At 37.6% G+C, this 19,913-nt stretch overlaps 1 protein-coding gene across 1 annotated transcript in view; it reads right to left on the bottom strand.

Moving 5' to 3' along the window:
* Positions 1 to 19,913, bottom strand: part of dcdc1 (doublecortin domain containing 1) — a 366,393-nt gene that overhangs the window by 305,658 nt on the left and 40,822 nt on the right. Inside the window, exons 7-8 of the mRNA XM_062979386.1 lie at positions 13,467 to 13,672; positions 11,346 to 11,439 (exon numbers count right to left, since the gene is read on the bottom strand). Of these exons, the coding sequence (XP_062835456.1) occupies positions 11,346 to 11,439; positions 13,467 to 13,672 (300 nt within the window). The remainder of the gene's footprint in view (positions 1 to 11,345; positions 11,440 to 13,466; positions 13,673 to 19,913) is intronic.

Below are 19,913 nucleotides of genomic sequence, written 5' to 3'. Positions count from 1 at the left end.
CCTTCTCTTCCCTTCTAGGGTGGACATTGACAGGAAAAAACTCTGGAAACCTTCTCATAATGTAGACTGAGTAATGACTCAAAGTCAAACTTTTAAATAGTACACTGCATATAATTTTATAATTGTGAGATTATAGATTGTGGAATTCCATCCTGCAGGAGGTTTAGTATGCCTCTTTCCTTTCTTTTCCTCAGAAGAGAAAGTCCTTATTTAGGCAGGCTCTTGGCTAATGATTTATATAACAGAAAACTGTTAACTATTTAACTGTTTGTATTAGATTGTATATGCTGTTTGTTTTTAATGATGTGTCGGCATCGAATTGTTGCCAATTGTACGCCGCCCTGAGTCCCTTCGGGTGAGAAGGGCAAGATAGAAATATTGGAAATAAATAAATAAATAAATAAATAAAAAGGGTTTTAGTGGTAATGTATTTTCATCTTTTCTATTATGTTTCTATCATTTTATTATGTTTTATGTTTTATACATTTTTAAGCTTCTATTTTTAAACAAACAATCATTTAGTTTTTTGACTTTTGAATAAATTATATTTCAACTATACCTTGTTTTTAAAATACTGTTTTTTAAATACTTGGATCCTGGACAGAGAAAAACAGGATATTAATCAAATAAGCAAAATAATTAATGTCTTTTATGTTACCTTTTTAAAGTGGAAATAATAATAATAATAATATAATACTAACTTTATTCTTATAATCTCACCACCATCTCCCCGAAGAGACTCAGGGTGGCTTACAAAAGTGCCTAAAAACAGAACATAAAATAAAACACAATATAAAACACAATTAAACAAATAGATAGATATATTAAACAACAACTTAAAACTCAATTAAAATGGCGCTCATCTGGTGGTAAGCTACTGTAAACATGGCCAGGCTATAAACAATGGGCGAGGCAATAGGATATGCACAAAGATGCAACCATGGGACGAGGGCATGGGATGTAGTGTAAGGCTGCATAACAATTGCATAGAAGAGCTAGGGATTAGGCGTTCTCAAAAGCTTGTTTGAACATCCAGGTCTTCAGGTCCTTACAGAAGGCGGACAGTGTGGGGTCTTGTCTAATCCCCCTAGGGAGGGCGTTCCAAAAGGGCCTTCTCCCTCGTCCCCACCAACAGCGCTTGTGACGGTGGTGGGACCTAGAGGAGGGCCTCCCTGGCAGATCTTAAAGCCCGTGCTGGTTCATAGGGGGGGATGTGGTCATGAACATAAGCAGGACACAAACCATTAAGGAAAACATAAAGACAAGAAGGGCTAAAAGTTCAGTGCTGCATACACAAACAGAGAAACAAAGTTTGATTAAATTAAAGGGCAAATACTTTTACAATTGCCACTATCATGGGTGAAAGTCTTACAAATTAAATACGAAGATTTCCCCCCCCCCCCCCCTTCTGTTGCTACTGTTGTCAACAGCTGTCAAGTCAACTGCAATTTAGGGCAACACTATGAACAGAAGAATTTCAAGTCACTCTATCATCGACAGCCCTGTTCATGTCTTGCAGAATCAGGGCCATGGCTTCCCTCATTGAGTCTATCCACCAGTAATGCCGTCTTCCTTTTTCTATTGGTTACTATTCTCCCAAGCATCATTGTCTTTTCTAGTGAGTCATGTTGTCTTGTGATATATCTAAAGTACAAGAATCTCAGTTTAATCACCTTGGCTTCTTGGGACAGTTCAGGCTTGATTTGATCTGGGGGGCACTTATTTATATTTTTGGCAGTCCAGGGTATATGTAGAACAGTAGAACTCTTCTCCAGCACATTTAAAATGTGCTGATTTTCTTCCTATCAGTTTCCTATACCATTTAGCTTTCACAACCATGAAACCATAGATAGAATTTGGGAATAAAACAGTAGAGAAACAATATATAAATGCCAAAGAAAAACATAAATATATGTTTTTTCTAGCATGATTTTAGTGGAGGTTAATAAATACATCATTCCACTAGCAAAACTGCGGAATGAATTCAGATGTCTGCCAGTAGAATCTAAATTTCCCATCCCTTCCTACCTGATCTCAGAATCTTCGGTTGCTTTATCAAAAGTCATGGTACTTGCTGAGCAGAGTTTGTTGTGACACGGGGGAAGGACAGGTTGCTTACTTATAACTGTGTTTCTTTGAGTTGTCCTCTGTGAATTCACACAAATGGGTTTAACTGCACTTGCACAGGTTCCAACAGAAAGCTTTTCCAAACTCGAATTTTAAATTTTGGCAGTAAGCCTGCCCATTCCTCCACAGGGCATACTGTAAAAGGCGCCCTGGCCAGCAACTCCCAAGCTACAAGCAGCTAGAAAGGGGGGAGGTTTGCATGAGTGAGGGGAGGAACAGGTGGGTTTGTGTGAATTCACAGAGGACCCATGAAGAAGCCCTGTTGTGGGGTTGTGGTCTGGTCTGGGAAGAATTGTTTTTGGGCTTGTGGTAGTGACAGTGCAGCGGTTGGAAGCGGCCTCTGCATAACAGTGTCTACACCTCTGAGGAGAGTCTAGAACAGGGGTCTCCAAACTAAGGCCCGGGGGCCGGATGCGGCCCATTGAAGCTATTTATCCGGCCCCCACGGCACAAGGGCTGAAGGGGGTTGGGCTAAATGACCCAAGGGTTCTCTTCTTCTCTTACAACCATTATTATTATTATTATTATTATTATTATTATTATTATTATTATTATTATTAAGGCTGGGTGGCCATCTGTCAGGGGTGCTTTGCTTGTGCTTTTGGTCCGCAGAGGCAGAAGGGGATTGGACAAAATGGCCCAAGGGGTCTCTTCCAACCCTCTTTATTATTATTATTATTATTATTATTATTATTATTATTATTATTATTATTATTATATTAACATTGAGGCTGGGTGGCCATCTGTCAGGGGTGCTTTGCTTGTGCTTTCGGTGCACAAAGGGGATTGGACTCAATGGCCCAAAAGGTCTCTTCCAACTCCCTTTTTATTATTATTGCTGTTGTTGTTGTTGTTGTTGTTGTTGTTATTATTATTATTATTATTATTATTATTATTATTATTATTGCTCGGTGGCCAACTATAGTCCGGCCCTCCAATGGTCCGAAGGATTGTGAACTGGCCCCCTGTTTAAAAAGTTTGGGGACCCCTGGTCTAGAAGCTCACCTTCTGAGAGGGGTTAAGCTACCGAGTCCAGAGGCAAATGGGGGGCCTGTGCTGGAGAGAGCAACAGTGACGAGTGATGTGAGGACTGCTCTGAGGAGGTTTCCGGTTCTATCCTGGATGAAGCGGACAAAGCATACTGATGAGTCTTCCTTCTTTTGGTGGATCTTTTCTTTTGGAACTCCGGTGACTTTCCTGGTGTTTGAGGAATATAAGCTTTTGCGGACATCAGTCCAGCTCCTGCTCGCCTAGCCTCTTCACAAAAACTTTTAAACTTTTAAATCAAGGATGAGGATGGTGGAGCAACAGTTACAGAGTGTGAATTGACGTGATCAAGCCTGATGTCAGCACCACTATCGAAGGGGTTGATATTTTTGTGGACTACTTTAGATGTAGATTTTCCTACTGATGTAGCTGATTCCTTTGATGACTTCAACATTTGGGAGGGGGCAAGAGAAGACATCTTGGATGTTGATGGTGTGAGAGCCTTTTGGTATAACAGAGGGTGAAGCCTTGCTTCTCTGCTCTTTCTGGCCTGTGCATTAAAGGCCTGGCAGTGCTGGCATGCTCCAACAACATGGCCTTCTCCAAGGTAGATGAGGAACAGCAAATGTCCGTCTGAGTTGGGAATCCTTGCACAGCAGCTCATGCAATGTTTGAAGTGCATGGTAGACCTTTTTGGCAAAGAGTGAAGTTTCCAAAGTCGCTGCAGCAGTGGGAAAAAGGCACTGGGGAGCCGCCAATTCCCTTGGGGACAATGGGCATGCTTGCTGCCAACATTTAAAAATAAAGTTTGGAAAAGCTTTCCATTGGCACCTGCGCAGGCACAGTTAAACCTATTTGTGTGTATTCACAGAGACCACAAAGAAGAAGGAGAGCTGACATAGTCTGGGGATCATGGGAAATCAAGCAAAGGCACTTTCTGCTACAGTCACCTGGCTGTGCTGAGTGACTGTACATAGCTAGGACTATGGAAACTGAAATGCAAAATGCAATGAAATATAAAATGCAAACAGGAAATAATGTTATATATCTATACTAGCTGTGCCCGGCCACGCGTTGCTGTGGCGAAGTATGGTGGTATGGGAAATAAAGTATTGAGGAATTGGTGGTAGTTAAAGTAAAGGGTAAAGGTTTTCCCCTGACATTAAGTCCAGTCGTGTCTGACTCTGGGGGTTGGTGCTCATCTCCATTTTTAAGCCGAAGAGCCGGCATTATCCGTAGACTCCTCCAAGGTCATGTGACCAGCATGACTGCATTATATGGCAGTATGGAGTCAAGATAATCCAGTTCAAAGCAGATAATATAAGATTCTAAATGGGTTATATAGCTGTGTGGAAGGGCCTTGAGTCTACACTGCCATATAATCCAGTGCAAATTAGATAATCTGTGAAAGAGGCCTAAGTGAAGCCTAACTCTGCCTGTCCCCTGGGCTGAGTCAGTTGCTAAGAGACCAAGTGGGCGGAGCTTAGCCTTCTAACTGGCAGCAATTGGATAAAAACAATTATTCCTCTCCCTCTAATTAGGACTTTATTTTTCTTTTCTTTTTGTTGTATCAACCTAGAGCCGTGGATGATGGGTTGTGTTGTCAAATTTCGAGGTTGGGGGGCCTGTAGTTTTGTTGTTTTGTCCGCTGCCCTGATGCCATCACTCTTTTTTATATATAGATTATTACCAGTAGCAATTTATAAAACAACTTTCATTAATGTTTTCGTATGTATTTACTTTAAAACTATGATCCACCAGTTGGACACAGACTGACACTTTCTTATTAGTTTTGTGTGTGTGGTGCCTAAGAGCCATGATGTGAAGGAGAACCTACTATGAGCAAATCTGATATAGCTGTCACACCCTTGAAGGCTTTATCTTTTCCCATCCTCTGGAGATAACCTATGTCTTGTCATGTGATGTTCACATGTACAATCATAGAAAGGTTTAACAGGATATACTTAATAATAAAAAAACAAACACTAGGGGGAAAGAGCGAGGAAGCAAAAAAATATTTTTAATCATTCCACAAAACCCCAAAAACTTCAGGAATTTTTAGATAAACAAATTTAAGTACATCTTCTGCGGATTTCATTCTCTGTGTTGTTGGGAGTTTGCAATCAAGAAGTACTATTTGTTGATTCAATTATTTCTATGCTGTTTTAGTAAACATAATGCAATTCATGGCATTTAGTGTACAATATTCAAAAGTGTGGCCTGCAGATTCATGCTGAGTGATAGAGAGAACACATACTATGTTTAAATGATCTCGACATATTTTACTCAAACAAAACTAATCTAACAGCTGTTGCGTACTTTTGTTTATGTGTTATATGTCAAATCTTATTGTCCCCAAGGTACTTATGAGAGATGCTTTAGCAGTCACTCTCTTAAATACTGATGCCTACCCGAATTTGGATTTTTCCACTATTGAACAGAATGACAAGCACACGATTGCTGTACTTAAAGCAATCTTTCACAGCTGCCTTGTTTCTTCACTGATCCCATTAAATTGACGGCATATGCCTGTGGGGTCTACAGTGTTACAATACTGCTGAACAAGATGCTGATTTGTTCAATGTAGTTGAACAGCACAGGCTTTATTGGGGGAAGATACATTTCTTGGGTCACTTTCTATTTTACCTGAGTAAAATTTAATTTAGACACTCATCCCTTGTGGCTCTTGCAGAGCACCTGGTTATGTTAATTGTTTAGATGTTCATAAACTCTGACACTCAAAATGGTTAGCAAGCATAGAGTACTACGAAATTGTTTCATTTCTAAAATGCAACATGAGTCATGTCTTTTCTAAAACTGAGCGAAGTCGCTGTGCATTAAATATGCTGGCACATCTTCTGCTTGAGCAAGTGGACCAAAATGGTGTGAATTGTTAATGCCTTGCTGCTTTGGTTCACGGCTTGTGATTGATCATTTGTAACTATATCTACTCCTTGTTCCATGAAATCAAGTATGGAGTAATGGGTTCATCAGATTTTTGGGTTAAATTGAGAGTGAAGAGGTACTGTGTGTAGAAATAAGAGTTGCCATGTTTGGGGCTGGCCTTGTAACAGCATGGATTCTAAAGGCGATATTCAAAACCACTTCACTCATCATACGCTTACTGATTCTGAATAGGGTCCATTTGCAGGGGACATTTGGTAGTTTTCCAACAGACTTTGTGCCTCTTCCTACTTCTATTACTCTCGATACTTCTTTCCGTAGCAAAGTCAAAAGAGGGCAAAGTAGAAAATAAATATATATAACTTTGTTTATATATAAAAACAGAAATCGTTTTCACGTTTATAATTAAATTTTCTTTTGTCCTTTACTGCATCCAGACTTCTTACTATCATGGATAACACAAAGACAATTTAGCAATTTAACTTCAAAAAAACCGAAAGCAACACTGTCATGATGATGTAAGCCAAAAGCAAAGAAACAGGTGCTACACTAGAATTAAGTGTATTTCCTGTAAAAATAAACAACCTAAATAATGGTCCTTTATAAGAAAAAAATACTTTTAAGTTTTTGAGATCTCAGTGGAATATATAACTATAATTGAAAACAGTGCAATGTAATCATAGATAACTTTGGCTGAATCCAAACATATGTTTCCTGGACACTCAAAAGGGAATGTGTAGCACTTTATAGACTACTCACAGATTCTGTTAAGTCTCTGTAAAGCTGGATCACATGCTTTGTGTCTTGTAACTAATAATAATAATAAAAAAACTATGCATAATTACCAGTCGCTTCTATTAAATGAAAAGTATATATCAGTAAATGCAACTACCAGGTGTTAGTTAACTATAAATTCTGCTTTTGCACTTTAGAATGTATATATATAAAATGAAAATTTAGTGCCCTTTGTTCAACAAAAATGTATGCTACAATACACTAGTCAGCCAAAAAGGTATCCCAGAATGTTGATGATTTACTACATAATATTAACACAACTACACCTAAGGGGATAAATGAATATTTTATTACATATATTTTGTTCATTCAATTTGAAATACATAACAAGCAAATGAACAATAACATGAATTCTACATAATACAATGAAAATAATAAATTTCACCAAGCTGTTCTAAGTGTAGCATTTTTAAAAAAGAAAAACAAAATATATCTTAGCTAATGAAAAATGTTAATCAACCTGTAATCTGAGTGCTTCAATCAACTATACTCAATATATATCAATTATACTATGTCTCAGATCAGAATAAAAGTAGTCAAACAAGGCTGTGCATATAACCCTTTTAATGTAATAGATGTGTTCCTAGACTTTTTAAACAGAAATTTTGATACCAAAGAAGAAATAACATGGAAAGAATGTGGGATATGTTTCTATCCCTTAAAAAAAAAGAACAGCAGTTAAATGGTTTTCGTGTCCAAAACTACCAATATACATATGTGAAATGAAACAACCGGGTTTGGTAAGCCTACATCAATGAACAAATATATTGAGAGTTTTCAAGAGATCACATGAAAGCATCTTCCAAATGCATTTAGAGAGTTTTCCCCTCTTTTACCACCCTCCACCTTTCTTGTGATTTCCATTTTGGTGATGGGCTTTTTAAACATGCAAGGCATAGCTAGGGTTTTTAACATGTAAGGTGTAGCTAGGCTTTCCCATATTTTATCTGTTTTGCTATGTTCTGTTCTGTTTATGCATGCTCAATAAAATATCCTTAGGTAACTGCTATTTACTTTGCCTTTGGGAAGCAAGTAAACATATCTGTAGAACTGCTAAATTAGAATTATATTTTCTCCCAGCTCAAGCTTTATTGCATTGGGGTGTTGTGTGGTTTCTGGGCTCTATGGCTGTGTTCTAGCAACATTTTCTCCTGACGTTTCACCTGCACCTGTGGCTGGCATCTTTAGTGATGGTGGTAAAACAAGTGGAGTATATATACCTGTGGAATGTCCAGGGTTGGAGAAAGAACCAATGTCTGTTAAACTAGTGTAAAGGGTGCAATTAACAAGCTTGATTTGCAAGTGTTTGAGTGAATCCATCCATTAGCATGTGGGTCACATAATGGATTGAACCCACTCAAACACTTGTAAATGTCAGAAAATATTGCTAGAATACGGCCATACAGCCTGAAAATCACACACACACACACAGTGATTCCGGCCATGAACGCCTTTGGCAATACGTTATTGCATTGTTTACTACATACATTATGCTACTAATTGCTAACAGGGAACAGAGAAAAAACAGAACTATTTAACACCTTCTTTACCTCAGTCCTTCCAAAATATAAACAATGTGCAACATTGGGGGAATGGAGCAAATCATGCAGTAAGGAAAATATAGCACAGAATTAGTAAAGAGAAAGTACAGGAAAATCTAGATATTATAAACAAATTCACATCTCCAGGGCCTGCTGCATTACATCCAAAGGAATTAAAATAGTTGGCAGAAGTAATCTCAGAACCATTGACGATAATCTTTGAAAATTTCTGGAGAACAGGAGAAGTCCCAGTGGACTAGAAGACACAAATGTTGTCCCAATGTTCAAAAAGAGGATAATATTGCCAGTTAGTCTGGCATCAATATCAGGAAGGATTCTAAAGTAGATCATAAAACAAACAATCTGTAAGGACTTAAAAAGGAATTTCATGATCACTAAAAGTCAAGATGAGTTTTTCAAAAACAAGTCTTGCCAGACTAGTATCTCTTTTGTGGACAGAATTAAAAGCTTGACAGATGAAGGGAATGCTTGGGTCATCTGTCAGGCCTGCAAACCACTGTGTCTGTTCCCCTCGGCAGGGAGTCCGCTACCATTACCACACACTGAAGTTTCTTCCACGAATTTATGGAGCTAGGATACCACCTTGCTTAAGAAACAAATATTTGAAAGTGGACTCATTCTTGAGCATGGTGGGATCCAGACTTTTTTTAAAAAAGTAACAGCTTCATCACAGACTTTGAATAGGGTGGAAACTCCTCTTGTTGTAGTGAAGCATTGATCATTCCCCTTATCTGCTTGACCAATGCCCTTCCAGTTGTAGTCAAAACTCAGAAACAGCTTTTGTGAGAGTGTAAAAGACCCCTGACCAGTCAAGACAGCTCCACTGGATGGCACTGTCTAGATGGCAATGGCAGCAGAGAAATATGATTTTTTCACATCCAAAGCATAGACTTTCCAATGGGCTCTAGTCCATGTTCAGTCAGACTTGCTCCAAGAAGTGGCAGCATTTCCACCTCTGCTGCCATTTTTCTGGGAAAGCTGCTCCCTGTCTGCTAAGAAAAAAGAGCTATTTACTTGAAGGACTGGGCCCAAGCCTCCAGGTACTAGGCTAATCACCTGGCCCATGGCCTTTAGTATCTACACTAATGCACAGAGCATGGGGTATCATTGTGAGTTCTGCTACAGATCTCCAAGTCAAACTGATTTTATATGATGCCTTCCTGGAAAAGATGACCACACATTCAGAAAGGAGAGAGATTGTAGTAACAAGAGATTTGAACTATCCTAACAGTTATTAGCAGATGGACCTGTCAAAGCTTAGGCAAAGCAAAAAACAAAACAAAAAAACCCCACAAAATAATAGAAAGGGAAATTCAGATCAAGTCTGTCCCATCACTTTATGGCCTTTTATATACATACTCAAATTCTCTCAAAAGGAGATCAATACTGAACTTGGCAGCAGAAAACATGAGACTGAGACAAATAGCCCCCAGAACAGTAGCTACCCATGGTACACCCAATAAAGAGTTTGTAGTACACCTGCTACATCCTCTTTCTCCTTGGGCTAGTTGTGCAATCTGACAGCTTCAAGTTATTGTTCTAGCAACGTGACCTAACACAGCTATATGAACTAGAGGTGTAAATCTTTAATTATTCTATCATTGCATGTAGAAATAATCACTGTATTTTCTTCTCTGTTCACAATTTAAAGGCATTGTGCAGCTATTATGTTTTTAAATCTTTTTTTCTATTTTAAGTTCAAACTTAGCAAGCACAACTGGTGGGGATGAGAAACAGGCCTTCTCAGTGGTGGCCCTGCAACTCAGGAACTTCCTCCCTAATGAAATCAGAACAGCCCCCCCCCCCCAATCCTGTCTTTTAGGAAAAAACTTAAGACATGGCTATGGGACCAAGCATTCGAACAACAATTATAGCAGTGCAATAATTGAGAAATTTTTAAAGTGTTGACTAATGGATTGATTCTGGACTATGATTTTAACCTTGCATGATTTTAATTGTTGTTTTGATAATTTATGTTTTAATGTTTGATTTTAATTGTAATTGTATTTTGGAAATTATATATCAGGCACCGAATTGCTACTGGTTGTGAGGCCACCTCTTCAGGGTGAGAAGGGTAGGATATAAGTATGGGAAATAAAATAAATAACTATAATTTCATTATGAGAAGTTTACTCAGAAAAAATCCTACAACATCTTGTGATGGAGATTACTCTGATGACAGGACGAGAAGCATTGGGTATCAGTGCTGATATTATTTTTTAATAAATATTGTTATGGTGAAGTTGTCCTCATAAATTGTAACTGTAACCTGAAGCACACTGATGCATCCATTTGTGATACTGTTCAATTTCCCATGGATTGAACTGGCATTCTGCATGAAACTACCTCTTTTCTCAGACAGGAGCAGTATTTGTCCCTCCTCATTTGTTCTCTCTCTTTAGGGCCAGATGAAGGAAATAAAACCATTGAGGAATTATCCAATGGGAGAATAGGAGACAGTATGATCAGCAGTGGTGAAAAGGGGAATTAATTTAGTAGGTGAGTACTAATGGAAGAAGCATTTTAAAAGTTGGATATTATAAAATAGAGAAAAACAGTGTGAACAAGAGGATTGCAGTGATGGTACTTCCAAACAAGGCTTTTTATTAAGCAATACCTACTTAATTTACAGAATTTCATGGTCTCTTTTGTAATATTTCCACACCATCTTCTCCATCTTTTTTCATGCCTCCTCCCCCTTCCTTAATACAAATATAGTAAGAACAGAAAATCAAAATGATTGCCCAATATTTTATGATAATTTGTAGCTTTAAAGTTGTCTTGAGTCTAACCATTCCATTAAAATGTAAGCAAACAAGCCATGATCATTCCACAATGAATGGCCACATCTGGAATCATCCTTTGAAAGGCACATATTCCACTAAGTCATGTTTGATTTCCAAAATAATTTTTCAGGCAATAATTAACTGATTTTTTTGTTAGACAGAAAATTGTATAATTTCTACTTACCATTTATGAGCTCTATAATTCTTTCTCCATGTATGTTATAGACACACTTCGCTGTTGAGGTAAGGTTCAGTCGCTTGGTGCAACTATCTAAAAACTTCAAAAATTGATTCACTAAATAAACCTTTAAAACAATTTTAAAACCCTGGAAAGGTATAAATATATTTAACACTCCATGGTTACCTATTTTTTCCCCAAAAGGGGAATGTTTTTTTGGATCACTAATCAAAAAAATTAACAGTATCTTAAATTTATGACTGTTTACTTACAGTGCTATACAGTCCAGCATAATTCTCATCTTCTGATTCTTTGTTCTTCAAGTGAGCTCAATAAATCAAGGATTGCACAAGCCCCATATAAGCATTCACATGCGTAGAACTAAAATTGAGGCTGTGGGACATAAGGCCTGTTCCAAATATTGACATTCACCTAGAAGTGATTTAATTATTTGCATCTCAAGTGCCAAATTCATCAAAGCTCACCAACCCTGCACAGTTGACCACAACCACAGAGCTCTCAAGTTTGTAATCAAGTTGCTCTGTAGCCCTATTTAATCACATAGAGAGAAATAATCCACAAAGTCTTTATAGTTTTAATTTGAAGGTCTAACATATTTCTAAGCAGACAATGTTCAGGGATGGGGCTTTTTTGCACTCTCACATCCCCATTCCATTTTAGCTCTAGAGACAAGCAGGGAAAACCCTACACTGGAGGTTTCTAATCAAATTGCTCTGAAGCCATATTTTCTCTATTTGTTTCCCAAGTTGCTCTCTTAATGTATCCCTGCATCCCTTTTGCTCTTCCCCTATTTTCCTGTTCAGGTTTGTCCCCCTTTATTTTTACAAACTTCATTGCCTTCCCTTTTTTTGCCATTTTTTTCTCTTTGCCCAGTTTCAACACAAACATACCATGTGCAATAAAAATGTCTTCACACAAAACCAGGGGCAAATACTGATTCTCACACTTATTTCCCAAGGCAATATAACTTACGCTAGATAAATTTGTCAAAAGTTTTCTATTCTATGGACATTTGTTGAAAAAAGCGTTAAATTAAAAAGTTTCATATTGGAACTGGATTTAATTTCAGGCTTTAAGATTTTGTTTGGTATTGAACACTGACATGTGTTATTGTTATATATTTTATTGATGGTAGGTAAATGAAGCAAGAGATGGAATGCAGAAGAAGTATCCCAGTCTTTTCTCTGATTGGGCTACAATCCCCTCACAGTCAATGGTAGAACTGGCTCCCTAAACAACTAAATCTAGACAGACTATCCTTGGCCATGCACATACAGACACAGCAAGGCATATGGATGATGAACTTCTAAGGGTGTTGTAGTGCAAAAATCAATCAAAGTGATTTAAAGTGTAAAACCTCCCCTTGCTCATAGCCATGAGAACTGGGCAAGCAGGTTGCTAAAAAAGAAAGACATTTCATTTCCCCAATCCATTTTAAGATTTCATATTTTCTCCCAGACTCAAGCTACCAAGCTAGTGAAGAAAAAAAAATAACTAAGAAAATCACTAATACAAATTAATCCTTTCTGTACCACTGGACTATTGCTAACATTTGGCTATGATGCTAATAAGGACTCCAAAATTCATCTACCTAGCGGCTGAGGTCCAACTCATGATGCCTATATCTGGATTAAATACTGGGAAACAGTGCAAAAGGAGTTGGTTTTGTCATTTTGCCAAGCAAACATTTCTTAGACTTGCTTTGCAACTAGGACCCTAAGGGAGTTAAAGCAGCACTGTAGTTTACCAATCTGAGTTGTTTTGTGACACTTGCATAGTTCAATATTACACTTTTATAATGCTACTGTTACAATCTCATAGTAGTTGGTAAAAATCCACACCAGTGCTTCATATTTTAAATTTCTATAGCTTTTCTGAAGTAATTTTAATTATACAAAAAAGAGCAGAAAGATGGTTTAATTAAAAAAATAAAACTTCAGTCTACAAATAGTATCTCCCAGTAATTAGGTGTGTTAACGCAATTGTTCAAAAATGTTACAGCTGTATCTTCATACTATTCAAAACTATATGGGACAAACAACAAAAATAAGGCCAAGCTAAAATACTCTTTTGCATGTAATTGGGCTCTTCCATGCTTCCATTTACCTTTTCCATTTGGTTTGGGGCAGCAGATATCTGATAACCATCCTGGCCCACGCAGTTCTTGAACACCAAAAGTCTGATTGAGGGCTTAACTGTCAGTTTCTTCATGCGTTTGGAAAGCACAGGTTTGGTTTGGCTTCTGCTGACACCTTTAGGAAAGGCTAGACCATTCAATGTCCAAGTTGCGTTCTTCATTAACAACAGATGGTCTGGAAGAAAAAAAAGGTAAAGTCAATATTTGGCTTCAGAATTAAAAGCGAGCACATCGTGCTTCCTTTCCCCTATTACCTTAATAACACATTGGCTGGTATCCATATAAAAGCTGGTATTTGGGGGGAATACGACCCCATCTTCCCACAAACCGTGACATAAGCTGTAGCAAGCTGTCTCTACTGATAGCCCACATAAATCATCATTCCTGAAGGGAACAGATGTTCAGGGTATGACAGAGTAATACCACAATTTAGTCATAATTAAAATTCACCTTAGCATGCCTCAGTAAATTATCAGAAAGCAACACTTTACTTCTCATCTACAAAAATAAATACATGTTATCACCTTTGCTTCATAAAAGCATAGGTTCTAGTCTCTGGTTTTTAACCTGCATTTGGTTTGGCTCACGATGCTCACAAGGCATCCCACCAATGATCCATTTTACAGTTGGCTTCCTAATTCTCTTTTGTAGGTCTGAAAGAATGACCCTCTGCATAATATCTCAGCAGAGAATACAAAATGCGAAATTATGACTACTTAACTATTTAACTCTTCATAGATTCTTACTATAGATGCTGTTAAATAGAAATGTTACCAAGCATTATCTTATTTCCTAATGAGTCATTTCTCAGTTACCTATTTCTATAATATACAGCTTAGGTCCAGGTTATTTGAAGGACTCTCTCTCTCTATGAACCTATCAAAAATTTGCCATCATCTGAGGAGGACCTTCTCTCTGTCCCACCACCCACTCAAGTGGCCTTTTCAGTGGCTACTTTCAGACTTTGAAACTCCTTCCCAAGAAAGACCAAGATGCATCACTGCTTGCCTTTTGCATGCATGTTAAGAAATTTATTTGCAATCAGGCATTTGGACGATTAAAGAGCATGCTGCTGGGGAGGTTGTGGATGGGGTTTTTTTTAATGGTATTTCTTGTATTTCAACTGAACTTTAACTTTTATATCCACCCACAAATGTTTAATTTTTAAATCTGTCTTATTTTAAATGTTTATAAGGTGTGTTTATTTCTTAGCTGCCATGAGTTCCTATGGGGAGAAAGGCTGGGTCAAAAAAAGATTATTATTATTATTATTATTATTATTATTATTATTATTATTATTATTATTATTATTTATATTATTACTACTATATTATTATTTTATCCAATGGCAAACTTTCCTACAGTGTTTGGATCTGCTCTGTTTCCTGATTTTTGTATTCTAATTGTCTTGGTGTGTGATCAGTTTTTTCCTGGACTATCCAAAATAGAATCTTTTTTTTCTTTTCTGCCTCTGTGCTTGGGTCCCAATCCTGGAGAAAAAATAACAATTGTCCACCTCCTATATATTATCAGCCATTGCATAGATGTTATAGAAGTATTTTAACATCATTGCTCAAGTCTTTCTACTGCTTCCACATCTTACAAATTTCACACATAAGGTCCTTTCCATTTTATCATATTATTTAAGCATAAGGAGATAAAAACTGTTATCACAATATTCCCTATTGGTGAATATTGTACAAAACATTTAATAAACCACAATGCCATTCAAAATGATTTCCCATGGAAAGTAGCAGGTGTGATGTCTCAGAGACCCTTGAGCCACGACCCTGCAGCCGCCATAGATCAAACTGAAGAGGATATGGGGTTTTTCCCAGCTCAGCAAGATTCCGTTCCATTCCAGATGTCCCCTGTTGACAGTTTGGTGCCAAAGCCAATTACGGAAGCCCTTGAATCAGAGCCTGGTTCCCTGGACAGTGTTGCATTTGATAGAAAGTTGTTTCTCAAAACACACCGCTCCCAAAAGGAGATTCAGAGATGAAGTGCGAGATTAGCGGAGAGAGAGGATCATAATTAAACCAGTTCTCTTGGGAAGATTCAGGGAGGCTTACATCTGGCAGGTTGTTGTCATCAGTCCGTTTCCCTTGGGAAAATGTGGACTCAGACACCTGGTTCGGGGAGTTTTGAAGTTCCATAAAAGTTCTGGGCACAGGCTACCCGTCGCGGTGTCAACGTGACAGTTGGAAAGTTAACATCGACTCTTGTTGCTGTGATCCTCAGCGGCCTGACAGCACGCTACTCCCAAGTAAACCGGGCATTGTGTCCTGTTTCCCTGCCAAGGCTGGACTGCGTTTCGGTTCCATCACGACCAACCTTGCCTTGCCTCGCTTCCTTGCCTTGCCTTGATTCCCTGCATTGGACATTGAACCTGGAACTTCCTTGAGAGACCTTGCTTTATTCCCCACTCAAACTGCTTGGAAGTTTGAGTGTGTTTCGGTTATTGGATTTGAAAACTTGAACTCTAATACTGGACATTAAACTCTATCTTACTGGACTATATTTGACCTTTCCTTAAAGGACTATTGCTGGACTATATACTCTGCTTACTTTTGTTTGATTCTTTTATTGCTTTAATAAAGATATTAGATTGTTTATTGGCCTCCGTGTTGGTTTCCAGTGCTCACGCAGCCTAGAGGTGTTACAGCAGGCTCCTTCTGGTTTTATAACTTTTCCACTATTCACATAGGCTTCAAGGGATTCAGTTTTTAGTGTAATTATGTCTCCTAGCTAAACTACAGTTTCCTACCATGATACAGCCAGGTCACATTCCTTTGTTCATTTTAGTCACTCATTTTTCCTTAAATACCTGACTGCTTTGTTTCTGCATGCTCTGAAGTGCCATTGTGAATTGCCACAGGCACTATGGCTAGGCTTTAACTACAGTGAAATGAGTTGTCATTAGATTTTAAGTTTAATAACATCACTTTGACATATTATTTGAAGTATGTTCTAATTTTAAATTTGATTAAAATTACAAACATCCCATTTGTACGCCAATCAAGCCTCTGAGTTGAACTCTTTTATGAACTATTCACATAAGCAGCTCATATGAGAAAAGAGTGGTTAAAGAATGTAGAGTCTTAAAAATACTTTAGCAAACCTCAAAACATAATTTCAAAAATTGTCCGAAGTTGATCAACATCCAGATTTTAAGTGTCAAGAATTATTTCTATCAAAATGAAATACTGTCTGGTTTGAAAATAATTTGGCTTTTATGCATAAGGAAGAGACATTTTATTCCCCAAAGGTGTGAGGTTTTTTTTCAGAATCCACATAGAACAAAATCTTCAGTGTAGACATGCTGTCATACTGTGGATGCTTGTAAAATATTTTGTCTGTATTGCTAACGAAAGCAAACAAAAAAATCCTACTTGTATTGATGAGAAAGGGACAGCAACCATAGTTGATGTTGTGGTATTTGGTATGTTGTTAGTAGTTGCCATCAAGTAAACTTTGACTTATGGTGGCCGTATGAAGGAAAGACCCCCCCAGCTCAGGTCTTGCAGACTCAAAGCCATGGCTCCCTTAACTGAGGGTACATCTATACTGATACTATAATGCAGTTTGGAACCAATTTTGCTGGCTGGGTGAGTAGATTGGCAGGTCTGCATCTGGTTTCACACCAGGTGGGTGATTACAATAACCACGGAATCTGGCCTCAATCCACTCTGGTTATCCACTCCCATTTCTGGGAGAGATGCACACCAGCGCTCCAGAGGCATTACAAGTGAAAAATGGGGAAAGACAGCTAGCAGTGAAGGAAACCAATTACTTAGCCAAGCCCTTGTGAAATTTTTCAGCAGCCTTCTTGCCCCGTGTTCCAAATCTCACACAGTGCTTCAGCAAGGGCAAGTGTCTACAAATATGTTCAGCATTCTGCAAAGCCGATTTTGCTCTGGGATCTGTTGCAGCACATTAAAGGGCTTAACTCGGATTTTCATTTGGCTTTCATTAATGTGCTGTACAAACTTTAGTCCAAGCTGAAGCTACAGATACGCTGGATTCTGCAACCTGTTCTGGAACTGTGGTTATGAATTACCATCAAGGCAACCAGATCCTGTAATATTTAATCGTTCACACAGTAAAGCTGACTTCTGCCAAACATGTTTGGAACTGACTTAAGCAGTCAGTGTAGATAGACCCTTTGAAACTTCCCCACTTTTCTTTTAATTTGCAATTTCTTCACTTTTGTGGGGGTACTATGCTACTAAACCCAGTAAATGTGGAGGACCCACTGTATTAATCAGATATTTTTTGACATGCAGAAATAGTTATTAATGTGGCAACTTACTGTCTTCTACTTCAGAAGAATTTCATTGCTCTTCACAATGTTTCCACTGCACAGTTGAAAAAGAAATTAAGGAAGGCATGAGTCATACCTTCAATAATCTAGGGAAGTCTGCTCTGTGTCCCACAACAACTAAATTATAGTGGGCAATACACAGGAGAGGATGCTTTTCTATGATAGCATCCAGGTCAAATACAAAATAAAAGGATTACTTGGATCAAAGAAGTATTAAAGATAGGCAAGCTCAGCAAGATGTCTCTTACTGAGGAGATAATCCTGTTTTGAGGATTACTAATAGGAAGAGGCCATTTTATATAGAAAATATAAAGAGGTGATGAGAGTAGCTGGGGCAAAGCTATTTGAGCCTCAGGAAACCTACTGTTTTTGTGGGTGGGAGGGGGCGGTTTTACTGAAGAAGCAGAGTTCCAGCTGCTCTCATATAGAAAACACTCAACATTCAAAATGTGCAAACTGTTTTGATTCACAAATGCATGTATCACTTCTTCAACAGGGATATGTATATTAGGTGTAGAAAACAATGTAGGAAACAGTTCATTCAGTTTATGCAGGGCAGATTTATATTCTAACTGCTACTTTATAGTTTTATATATTTAAAATGCAAGACATACATACTATTAAGCAGACATTGTACGTATAAAGTTGTAATTAAGGCATACTTTAATTATGTAATCTTATACAATAGTGTCAATACTGTCAATACATCACCACCATCATCATCATCATCATTATTATTCCCCGCTTTATCTCCCTAAAGGGGACTCAAAGTGGCTTGACATAAAAGCATTGGTTTCCAATTTAAAATATACAAATATACAAACATTAAAACATAATTAAACACAACCAATATTTTAAAATTCAGTTAAAATCCAACAAACATATTCAAAGTTAAAAACCATAGCATCCCCTGATGAGATCTTAAACTCCTTCATCTTTAAATGCTTGTTTAAATAAAATATCTGTGGCCAACTGTGTCCAATGGACCACACATTGCTATCTCCCACAGTGTCTTGGTTTTTAGGCCTGTTCCTGGGGTTATTTGGGGTGCTGATTTAGGAAATTACATTGGATACACACTGTTTCTTAGATATGGCTATCATAACAAGAAGATGGTAACTGGCAGATGGCATATGTCCTGTATTTCAAAAACTAGAGCTGATAGGGGAAGACTGGTGCCATCTTTGGAATCAGCAGGTCAAACATACCCAGAAAAGGGGCTAACATTTGATGCACCAAAATGTGTGTTGGCCAGTTCAAGATATTATACATGATGCACTGTCTTAAAATGGATTCCAAATATTACTCTAGAATAGAAATTGCAGTCTATTAATGAGGACTGGTTCTGTTAACAGGAATTCAAATTCTTGTCTCCTAAAGTTCTAGTCAAACACACAAACCAATATACTATGATAGTTTTTCTCAGTTACAGGAATGCATATTCTAAAAAGTTCTGTCTGGGTAAGAAATGTAAGTTTAGCATAATAAAAATTTAGCACAGCTGTATTTTCTCTCCCACTCCGTAATTTTGGCTATGCTGTGGTTCTACAAATGGTCACATTTTAAATATTATATTTAATTTCTATTATTTCATGAATTCTCAAAACACAAACAGATAAATTATCACTTAAAATAAAATAAATATTTTTAGATGCCTTAGGCAGAAATTATATATCTCTTCCGCAACTGATAATGTGCACATAGATCCACAGATCCACAAATTAATTGGTAAAGTGAAAAATCTGTGGTAAAAGATATTTAGCACCACATTCATTAAGCTGATGCATTTTCTGAAAAAAATAAATAACATATGACAAGAGTGTTTAATTTTCAGTGTGCTTATGAGAAAAATGTGTTACAGTGTTGTTTAAAATGCTGTTTGGAATTGAAACATTTCCAAATCTGTCAATAATTAGAATAGTGAGAATCTATCATTTCACTGACACTCACTGTTTCCAGAAGAGAAGACTACTTTAAATATGCGCAGGCATATTCAATCACAAACTGCCATAACAAATTATTTCATTTTGAGAAACTGCATGACATTTAGCAGAACATCTTCCCTTATCTAAAGATAGTTTGGAAACACAGC

This window comes from Anolis carolinensis, chromosome 1 (assembly GCF_035594765.1).
Source record: "Anolis carolinensis isolate JA03-04 chromosome 1, rAnoCar3.1.pri, whole genome shotgun sequence".
Taxonomy (NCBI): Eukaryota; Metazoa; Chordata; class Lepidosauria; order Squamata; family Dactyloidae; genus Anolis; species Anolis carolinensis.
The sequence above is the reverse complement of the archived record's forward strand: the minus strand, read 5'-3'. Positions and strand labels throughout refer to the sequence as shown.